Here is an 11,150-nt window from a genome sequence, read left to right as displayed (position 1 = left end):
CTTACCTTGGGCATCCAGTCAATAGCTAAGAGATGTTTTTATCTGTTCACCATACTTTTAATTTCCAGCTGAAAGTCTCTTATAGGGCGACCTTTACTCTTCCTCCACACAGGGCAGTATGCACGATTAGATGGTTTGTCTTTTCCAGCTCCTCCCCCCAGATCTAGCAGTGAAAAACTGCCTCCTTCCTCAGGAGGAAACTCTTAATCTGTTTAAGTCTAAATAAAACCTAACGTTACACAGTAAAGACAAAAATAGCAAATAGTGCTTTTCATACGTAGGAAACTATTTTCAATGGCTCTGGAACATTTACAGGGTTTTATAAAATACCATTCGCAATGGCATAAAGTTCAAGAGATGGAGCTGGTTCGTTACAGCAGGACTCGCATCACACGGCATTTTCTAACCTGGCATAAGCCAACTGGTCAGACCTGCTAGTTGTCCTTGGTGCAAACAGACAGCTTCCTGCCTTTTCTCTCCACACCACTAACAATTTACTGACTATGACAACGATTTCCTTCTCTTCATCATTGCTCAGTTTCTGCAATCAGTAAAATAAGAGATTCTTCTTTCCCATATTCCTCCTTCGGGTTACAAAAGGCAGCTGGTGAACTCTGGTTAGCTTTTAAAAGGAGGATACTGCATTTCCAAAAGGGACAAACACCGCTGATACACACAAACACAAATAAACTTACCTCCTGCAAAGCCACAGACCAAATACTGCTTTCAACCATTGGTGTAAAGACAGTGAAAACAGGATATAAAATAATTTTTAATACCAACAAAGGCAGCCAGAAAAATAAAATGTTGCTGATTCTTCAGTGGGTTTTTGGTTCTGAGTTTGAAAGAGGATATACTCCAGCTTCCATCACACGCTGGATGGAAAGAGGAAGGCAAATTTGAAAGCAGTAGGCAAGCCTCAGCTCAGGAAGACTGGAAGGCTGAACTCCACCCTCTGCTCCCTTCCAGCCAGCACCAAGGAGCAATTCCTGACAAGATTAGTGGCAATGATGCATCATCCTCGCTGTGCTGCTGCTCAGGAGGGGTGTAACAAGTCACAAACCTTGTTAAGCAATTCAGCGTCACGTTTGCTGATGAGCAAACACCCCAGATCTTTGGGCATGAACAGATCCTCGACGGTGGGATGAAAACATTGGTTAAAATTCACTTTTCTGGCTGTGGGCAAACGGAAGTCTTTGTGGGGCCACTGGAAAGGGCTCTTGATTGAGGAGGAGCTCTGAAGGAAAACCCTGTGAACCTCCATCTAAAAACCCAGAAGGCTTTTACAGCAAACGACCCAGGAAAACCTCCCCTGGGAAGCAACACAGAGGCTCTTGGAGGTGGTTTGTGTTTTCTGTTTGTTGACTCTGAAGAAGCATTCCCAAAAGTGCCCCAGCACACTTTCTTTTTAAAAAAAAACACAAAGTAATCCACATCAAGAGTTATCTTACATTTTTACTCATGACGGTTACCATTCAGTTACCATGACTGAATAGAAGTGACCAGTTCCTCTCCCACTTCAAACACGCAGAAGGCTATTATGTCCAAATTACACATTTTATTCAGACAAACAACTTCTCCATTGCACAAGGTCCATAGAGGAAAAGGCGTTTCTACCCTCGGAACAGAACTGTGCGCACATGCAGGGTCTGCTGGCAAAACGCCAGCCCTTCTCTGTGTGGTGACATCCTCTTTATTTTAAATCAAGAAGTACCAAGCTCAACTCCGGCAATTTCTCATCAAGTCAACCAAAATACTGTTACATGAGGTATTCTCAAACGCAGGAAAAAACCATAATATATAGAAAAAATATCAATCTGAGCTATATAGCTATTTTTTTCTGCACATGCAACTCACTTTTCTTCCTGGCTTCTATAGGCAATTTGTAATTTACTTTAACCAGAAGTCATGAAATTTGGTGACAAACAGCAATTTAGAACATACTTACTTTTGCACCTTTTAAAAATCTATCTGACAAAAATGTGGTATTTTGTTCTAAGCAATGGACAATAAAGCGAAAAAGCGTCTACAAAAAAATACACTTTCCCTAAATAATACTTGTAAATACAGAAAGAAACAAACACCAAAAACGACGACACTCTTTAATAACTGTTCTTTTGGTAAGTCAGATCACAATCAAGACGTAAAATATGAGCCTGGCAGAAACTCCTGCGGCACGTAACCCTGCTCGTCGTCGCGCGTGAACTGAACCCGTCAGGTGGGAAAACGCGGCTGGTTAATGCCCGAGCCAGATGTTGCAAACCCAGCTCTTTCCTGGGGCCCGTGGGAGTGGGGGAGCACCCTGGCCGGTCACCCCAGGTGCCCCCCGGCAGGAGGGGTGTCAGCGGGGGCTGCCCAGCCCGGCCGCCCCCCGAGCTCGGGGACACCCCAGGGCCCGAGCGCTGTGGGCAGGGGAGGAAGGCTGCGGGGACGGCGCAGGAGGAGGCCCCGCCGCCGGCCCAGCGCCCGTGAAAACAGAGACAGTGATCCTTCACCACTGCAACTCCCGAGTGCCGGTGTCACCGCGGTCCTGACAAACCTCTCCTGGCAAGAAACACGGTAACATGCCGCTAACTAAAACTCTGTAACTACCAACAGACTGAAAGCCAGTTTCCTTCTTGACCTGTAAGAGGAACGCCCTGCAGGGATCTCCACTCCGGCGATCCCATCCAAGAAACATCCCCTTCCTGGGCAGCGAACCAAAACCTCATTTTGTTCTGGGAAGGGAAACCAAAAATTGCAATGATGTAGGCCTTCAGGGCACAGCCCACACAGGGAGCGCGCCAGGGCGGGGGGAGCTACCAGCAGCACCACGCTCAGAGGCAATACTGGCTTTTCAGCAGTGCAGACACGGTCCCTTCCCACAGCAAGCCCGGCTGGGCAAAGTCTGGCACTGATGCTGCCAAAACAAAATGCGTTTCTAAACACACGGGCTGCAGGGCGATTGTTTAAGGGAGAAGCAAAGTTGGCTCTCCACTTTCTGCTGCGAGGATCCACACAGCTTGCGTTTCCTGCTGCCCTTTGGAAAAACTCCTGAAATGTCAATTCCTACCAACCTCAGCTTGGCACATTAATAAAAACAAACAGGCAAGACAGGGAACAGAGAGCACTCACAAGCATTTCTCTGTGACTCCCATCAGCTGAAGAATGCGTCCGAACTTTGAACTTAATGTGCAACTAACCAGTTACGGGGACTCTCTCTAATCACATAATCACAGCATCGCTAAGAGGACCAGACCCAAACTGGCTTAATAAAAAAAACACACAGTGAGTTTCAAAAGTGCAAGCCAAAACCCCGGGCTGTCATTTTGGCCGTGACAGTGACTCACATAAACAGTGGCCAAAGAGTCACTTTCTATATCTTCATTTGCAGCTCGGGGATAATGTTCTTTACTGTCTGTTATCCAAGATTAAGTAGTTAATGTGCTTCCACAGAGCTTTAAAGAAGCCTTATTTGTTTTCTGAGTATTATTTTAATTCCACAGTCCTATAAGTGAACCACTGGGGAAATACTTAGAAGTCAATCAGCAGCAAGTTGTGTTTTTTTCTAAATAGGTCGTACTCACTATTGGCTCTCGGCTACTACAGCAGTCCCAGTTCTCACAAACAATAAAATCTACACCCTGTGACATCAAAAGAACTACACTCAAAATATAATTTTTCACAGGTAAAGACTTTTTTTTTTTTTTTTTTTTTTAAAAAAAAAGTCAGTTTTACTTTCTCCATACCTGTAACTCTATCTTGTCACATTTAGGAATTATGGCACAGTCTTTCACTACAAATTTTCATACTGTGGTTTTCTGAACATGGTGCACTTTTCTTATGTTCACAGACCATGTAAACCTGTTGCCCCCTGTATGATAATTTACTGCTCCACACTCCTGGTAGACTCCGTACCAACTGCAATGTCTCTTAATGTATTAAGGCACAATGAAGAACAGCAGGAAAACAGTACAGGTGTATGTAGGCAATGTTGCTTCCCAGCTAACCTGGGCAATGGGCAGTAAAGTGCTTCATCTCTGGCAGCTTCACCTAAAGAAAACTGAATTTTTCAAAGCAGGGTAAGCAATAAATGGATCCTGAACACTAAATGAAGTATATGCCTACAGGCAGAGCTTCATCACACAAAAATCTATGGCAACAGAATGTAGCAGTGACAATAAAAGCAAATACACTGGAAAGATAAGCAATGCTGATGCAAAATTAAAAGAACTATTCTTCTTTGGTGAACTATCATATTCAAAACTGAACCTTTATTTCTCTGCTGATTTAAAGCAGGATGTTTATTACTATTAATTCCATTGCAGTAGTACCTTGGGACGCCAGGATTGCTCTGGGTCCCACCGTACTAGGGCACCATATATATTAACAAAAAATTACTAACACTTGGAATAAACAGGTCAATAACAAGGATCATATCAGTCAAGGAAGAGTTCATCTTCCAAAAGTCTCTGTGGATGCCACTGCACACAGCTTGTGCTAGAACAATGTGTATTTTCTCCTTTCTGTGTCTGTAGCTGAATCACCCTTTGTTTCTGCGTCTCATGAAGATCTCCCGTAAAAGTGCAACAGCAGGAGAGTTACCTACAAACATATAAACTGAAAGAAGAAAAATATTATATGTGGCTACTTGCAGATGTCTTGAGAGTTACAAATTGCGATTGAAATATTCCTGGGAAAAATACTAAGTCCAAGTGTTCAAAGTGCTTGTTCGAGAAAGGGGATGAGTTTCACCTGCCACTTGACTTCCCTGCGGTGTGCACCGGCACAGCCCGAGAGGTGAGCGCGGGACCCGCAGCTCTGCTTAACCGCGGGAACCCCGCGGGATCAAGCAGCGAAACAGGTTCCCATCCAGCATCTCCCCTACCTTGTATCTGTCCATAGGATCTTCCTGCTGCAGCTGACTCTCTCGCATTGTTTGGTACTCTCTCTCATATTTCTTCAGCTTTTTTGTTGGCACCTGGGGAAAAGATTTGGAAAACCTGCGTTTAGAGATTAGAGGAACACCGGAAAGGCTGTCGGAAAGTTCTCCTTGCAAACAGGAAGCCAAGGAAGTGCTGGAAAGCTGCTGCTGAATAAAATCGCTCCCTGTTGCCCCCCCCCCCGCCTCACCACGCCGTGTCAAACACTTACCAGTACAGCTCACAACGACAGAAATCGTTCTGTGCTTACTGCTGTTCATTATTCAAATATTTAAAGGAAAACAAGAGTGAAGTAGAGACATTCTAGTAAGAGTTACAAGAAGAAAAAACGCAAGAACAGGAGTGAGAGAACAGGGAAGAGGAAAATATGCTTTGGTATGCATGATTCACCAAAACAACGCCTTAGCAAGAAAACTGTTAAAAACGAGATTAGAAGAAAGGAGTATTCATATAAAAGGACAATTCCCCGGGGAAGATCCAAGTAATGGTTTTTATTGCTGAAAGAGTATTAATGTCTAAATTATAGCTTGTGACCGATGCCCTCATAGAAGTCTGGCATCAGACTCCTCCCCAGCAAAGGTGGAGATGCTGCAGTGCTCGCTCCCAGCCGCAGCAGGGACACAGTGAGGCGGCCACACAGAAATCACAAACAGCCACGCAGAAAGGTCAAGTCCCAGCCAGCTCAGTTCTGGGAAAACAGAGCTTCAACTTAAGACAAGGTACGCAAACAACTCCTGTGTTCTTTTAAGCAAAGCGTGGAGATCCTTGGCTTTACTTTCACCTTTTAATTGGGTACACAGTGCTACACGAGCGATCCCGTCTCTCCCTGGAGACCTTTGAGAGCGTTGCTCTGGCCCTGCCACGCAACAAGCAGCCAGCCCTGCTAAGTGCTGGGTCATCTGCTGGCCACCGGAGAGGTCCCCGATGCCAGCTACCATCATGACTTGTGAACATACGCTTTTCCTGGATCTGTTATGGAGAGATCTGTTCCTCTTGCCTACAGTGATCACGTCTAGCTGCCTCCTGGTGTGAGAACATGCCACAGTCACCTTGCCTTAGGGCAAAAAACTACTCCAGATGAGCAGAGATAAGTGTTTACATGTATTTCTGGTGGTGTTTTGCCTTCACTGGTTGTCAGCCCAACAGCTCCTTCCTCTGCAGTGCAGGAGGGGACCAAGCAAGGGCTCAGTGTCGCTGCAGAGCCCTCTGCGAGGTACGGGTAGAAGATCTGAAACCCATAATCTGGAAAGCACGGTGCACAGGGAGCCCTAATAAAGCAGCACTAATGCCCACCAACTACTGCTGAAATCTTAAACCAACCCCCTCCCTAAAGAAAGCACAGAGAAAAGGCTAAGCATAAAAACATGAAGTGCTTTGGACAAACTTACAAGAGAATTTCGCTTTGATGACACTTAATAGTGCAAAACACAATGAAACGAAAAGGACTGGATCAGAGGTGCTTTTTTCACATTTCAACTGCGCAACATTCAAGATGCAAACCCAGCCCCTTTTGTCTTAGCTGCAACTTGGAACTATTGAGGCTACTTCATATTCAAGAAGAAGAAATCATTTCAAAGTAGTATTCGAAATGAAGCGAACCACACATCCAAAGCCTGATCTTTTCCTTCCTTCCACAGTGCTTACTGGGATCTTATTCAGAGAACCAGATCAAGGCTCCCGGGCCGGGGCGTTACAAGGACCCCCCTCCAAACCTAGTTCTCCTGTGCTGTTTGTGGGGTTTTGTGCTCCAATATGCAACCAGCAGAAAATAAAGATGAGGGAGACATTGTAGCACAGTATGGCAGAAACGTGCAACATAGGTGTAATTTAGAAGATCACTTCAACCACAGATTGTCCTCATTCCTGATGTTTTTCATTAAAGCCTTTAACGTACACATAAGTAGTAAGTCTTACTACACCAAGGGACAAGCCTCCCATCCGCACAGCTGCACGAGTACTTCAGGAAGAATCTGCTGTCTGAAGGAACGGGAGATGCAACACAGATATATATATATATATTTTTAATGTAAATCAAGAAAAAAGAGTGGAAAGCAAAGGTAAAAATTGCAGTGTCGCCAATCCTTTCCCTGCCAGCAGTTCCCCCGTGGGTAGGGGAGCTCCCCACATTTGAACAGGCGGTGCTGGGGACTGTCCCCACTGCAGCGACCCACCAACGCCTTCACCTTGACAGCTGCCGCAGCAGCACCCCCCTTTTCCCTTTGAGCACGAGGTTGGCTTAAGTTACTCATGAACGAAAATCTTAGTTCTCTCTATAAGCCAGGAGATGCAGGCAAAACGCAGCACGAAGGTAACGATCGGAGTAAGTAACTCTCACTGAGAGAGCCAATGGGATATAAAGGACCGCTGTGACCCAAATGCTGAGCACTGTGCCCCAGCTGTCCCTCCCCAGGCTGAGCCTGTGCCCATGCCCGAAGAGATGGCTGCTGCTTCTCAGTAACTCAACCTCACACACCACACACGGCCAGCAGCGTGCAGCTCTCCTTGCTCGTTTTTCAAATGTTCGGTTTTTGAAGCTGCCCGAGAGCAGCCTTATTTCTCTGGTTGCACGTTGTGTTCTGTACCGAGACGAGGCAGAACTTAACTTGCACAGAGTCTATCTGGCACTTAAATCACCCGTCTCAACACCACCAGAAACTAATCTGAAGAGGTCACATCAAAAACCCTACGATGAGCAGGGGACAACGAGAATCAGTTGTTTCGTTCAACTCTGCTCCTCCCCGTCTTCACCGTCCCAATTCACAACCGTTTCTTGATGTCTGGTAGCCCTTTCCCACCAGTTGTTCTTACCTCTGTGTTCTCCTTTCTTACATTTTAATTCACAGGTGTGAGCAGGGCCAGGCGCAGCCCCTGTGGCCGTGGGAGGGCTCAGGGCCCCCTCCCAGCCCTGCAGGAGGTACCCACGGGCGCTGAGGCCGTGGCCGGGGCCGCTCGCCAGCAAGCCGACAGCGGGGCAACACTTTCTGACCAATGTGAACAGCAAGTAAGACCTGGAACAGGGATCAAATCACAGAAGGTGTAAGTGTCAGGGTGTAAGGGAGCATGTTGGGACACAGAAAATGGCTTCTGTGCTCTCTGAAAGAATATCGTGACTCACGCATTTTCTTACGTATCTATGTCACAGCCTTGTCTTAACTGGAAAGTAGTATTTACATACAGTGAAAGTCTGTCTTAAGGGCTTGGGGGGGTGGGGAAGAAAATTCCTTTTAGAAAACCCATCCATACTAATGCTTATCCCATAAAATATAAACTTAAGCAGGTATGCTTAATAACTTTGGCAGGGACTGTGCTTCACTGTTATTGTTTATTCAGCCACATTACTCGAAGTCTGATAATTTATTACAGCACTTTCTTCGGGGTATACACTGATAAACAAACAAAAAATGTCAAAGCCCATTTCCATATTCCCCAATTTCATTCCCTGAAATAGTCTGTGAATTCAACAAGGGACTTCTCTTTTATAAGCAAGTGCATAGCGCTAGCTATGCTTCAATATTCATGGATTGGTCCTGAAGAAAGTATGCTCATACATTTTCTGTAAAAGCTCCTGCAATACTGCTTTCTTCTTTCTTTAGCACCATGGGGTATATTGGCTAGAACTGATGGTTATCAAATTTAGGAGACTCTTATGGCTTATAAACATTGCTCATCTGTTTATCCCAGTATCTTATCTCCTTGACTCGTTTTATTTTATTGTGCTCAAGCATAAAATCATGTCGCAACTAGTTGTACGCAGAGAAAAATCCATGCAGAGCATCTTAGTAAAACATCCACGCAGAAGAACTGAACAAGCAAAACCTCTTTCCAAAAAAACCCAACAGACTACTGCACCGCATGCCCGGAGGACTTGCTGCAGTGAGGTGATACATGGCAGGTGAAAAACAGAAATGCTTTGTTTCCAGCTGCCCCCCCCCGTTCCGACAGGGCTGGAAAGATCTGCTTCACCTTCCCTGGCAATCCTGCGCACTGGCAGCATCGGCATCCGCCCAGCTCCAGGAGACCTTCCCCTCATTCTGCAATTCCTTTAGCTGTTCACAGACAGTTCAGTCTGACCTTGCCGGATTAATAAATCACACAGCTATGACTCCTTCCTCCGAAATGTTTTATTGCTCTAATGAAGCACGAGCACTTAGAGGAGGTAGTTATCATTACGTTCATTTGACAGCCAAGGAAATGGAAGCAGAAATGTAAAGTGATTTCCTGAACATACTGAAGACAGCCAGAGGCTGATCCAGACAGAAAAATCCTATTACCCGATTCCTAATTTCCGGCACCACCACAATGCCAGACTGAGCAAAATATCTCTTTCCCAGATTCCCAGTTCTTTATCCAGCACTGCATAAACACTCCAAAAATACTGTCCCATCGCATTAACAAGGTAGCCAGTATTCTGTGATCTCTGCACTCTTAGTGTTTTTTTCCTTTCTGGTTCTCACCTCAATGTGGAAGAAGGAAGAAGAAAAAAAAAAAAAAAAAAAAAAAAAAAAAGAGAGAAGAAAAAAGCCAATTAACAAAACATGCAATGTTTTCCTTCCCCATTCTTTGAAGCAGGTGACAATTTTCTGTTTCGCTGGCGCTGGATTTGCTCGGTATTTCAAGACTGAGGCGAGGGACTTGCACCCCTCCGCAGGTGGGGTTACACTCGGTGCTTGTGACTGCTGGGGGGGACCCCCAGCTCGCTTCGGGCCAGCACTGACAGCAACGACAGGCGCTGGCTGCAGCCCAGCTTCCCTTTATCCCTCCCTCACGCCCATGCCAGGCTGCGATGCCTGGGAGCCCGGCTCAGAGGTGTCAGGACCAGCCTAAGCTCAGCCTGAGCTCACTCAGACTTGGCTCAGCCCTTGCGGGCAGCCGGGAGTACCGCCTGCAAGAGGCTCTCACAAACCACTGCTACGTGTGCCCCTCTTGAGCAGATCTGAGTTACGCTTGTGCATACTTAATTTTCTTCATGTAATTGTTTAAAACAATATTAAAAGCGAGTTCGTTTCAAAATGACGCTTGGTTCTGTGTGCCATATGAAGATACTGAGCTTTGAACAGAACCTCAGACAGCTGACTCGCAGCAACACCTTCCGGATCACACCCATCTTTAGTTCACGCTCAAAGTTGTTGTATTGATTTGTTCTAGTTAGTATTTGAGATTTAAAAGAGAACCAAATCAGGTTCAAGGAGGGATAATACAGCTCTGTTTAAACACTTTATTAGGCCAAATTAAGGCTTTAGTGTAACAAAAGTATACGAAGAATCTAACTCAGTGATCTACCGGTCTGCACAGTGTAACTGTGTAACTGCGCAGTATAACTGTATTGTCCGTTTCTTAAAATGCAGTTGCCAAAAGGCACAAATAAGTATCTTGAAATGTCACTGGGAGTAAGATTCAGAAGTAGAGAAGAATTATTTTTTGGGGGGGGGAGGGGAGGATGCAGTGATGGAAAAGAACAAAACCTGCAGTAACATGTTGATACAACGGACTCTTCTCTTGGATGAGACCTTAAAGGGGGTGAGTGGGATGTCTTATTTAGATATTATGCAATACAACCTGAACAACTGTATCTCCAATGAGATATTAGCCACAATCTGAGAGGAAAAAAGGCAAATCATAGTTTCGCACAAAACTCCATTTGCGCTGGGTAGTCTGCAGAGAAGAAAATCCCTATCGCTCATTTGCAGAAAAAAACGTAGGGATTAAAATCAGCTGTTATCTGAAGAAAATTCACAAGCCGGAACAGAGTTTGACGAATTCCCATTCCGCCTTTTGTCACCGTGCGGTGAAGGGCTCGCTGGTAACAAGCTGTTCCACCACAGGTTTGAAATCCAGTGCAACAGCCCCCCATCAGTGTTCCACCCAGCTACAGCATCGCATTCAGGACCCAGACACCCCCCCCACTCTAAACCACACCACAAATCTCATTAAACATCCTCTAACCCCTGGTTTGGGGGCAACACGATCAAAAAGTTTTTGTGAAGCAGCTTCTCAGACACCATCTGATTGTGGCATTCTCGTTGCAGCCTGGCCTTGGGCACGAAGCCTGCGGTGCTGGGGCTGATGAGCCGCCTCTCGTGGCAGTGGATAAAGGTGGGACCACGGTGCTGTTATGCCAACTCGAGCTCGCGTGCTGCACGCGGCGCAATAAAAGCCCAGAATGTCAGATGCTATTTTATCTCCGCCGGCAGGGAGGAGACGTTCCCTCGAATTCCTTGGAAATGTACA

The 11,150-nt window shown here is 45.7% G+C and overlaps 1 protein-coding gene across 11 annotated transcripts in view; it reads right to left on the bottom strand.

Annotated features, from left to right (window-relative positions):
- RABGAP1L (RAB GTPase activating protein 1 like) overlaps window positions 1-11,150 on the bottom strand; it is a 255,020-nt gene that overhangs the window by 14,546 nt on the left and 229,324 nt on the right. For 9 of the 11 annotated variants that reach the window (XM_042786400.1, XM_042786398.1, XM_042786396.1 and 6 more), the window contains one exon: window positions 4,868-4,960. In XM_042786400.1, coding sequence (XP_042642334.1) covers window positions 4,868-4,960 — 93 coding nt within the window. Of the gene's footprint in view, window positions 1-5; window positions 4,600-4,867; window positions 4,961-11,150 lie in introns of those variants that run through there. The other 2 variants (XM_042786402.1, XM_042786404.1) reach the window with 2 other exon arrangements.

Source organism: Tyto alba, unplaced genomic scaffold (assembly GCF_018691265.1).
Source record: "Tyto alba isolate M040663 unplaced genomic scaffold, T.alba_DEE_v4.0 Super-Scaffold_1000006, whole genome shotgun sequence".
NCBI classification, from domain to species: Eukaryota; Metazoa; Chordata; class Aves; order Strigiformes; family Tytonidae; genus Tyto; species Tyto alba.
Note: the sequence above shows the minus strand (reverse complement) of the source record. Positions and strands in the feature narration are given on the sequence as shown.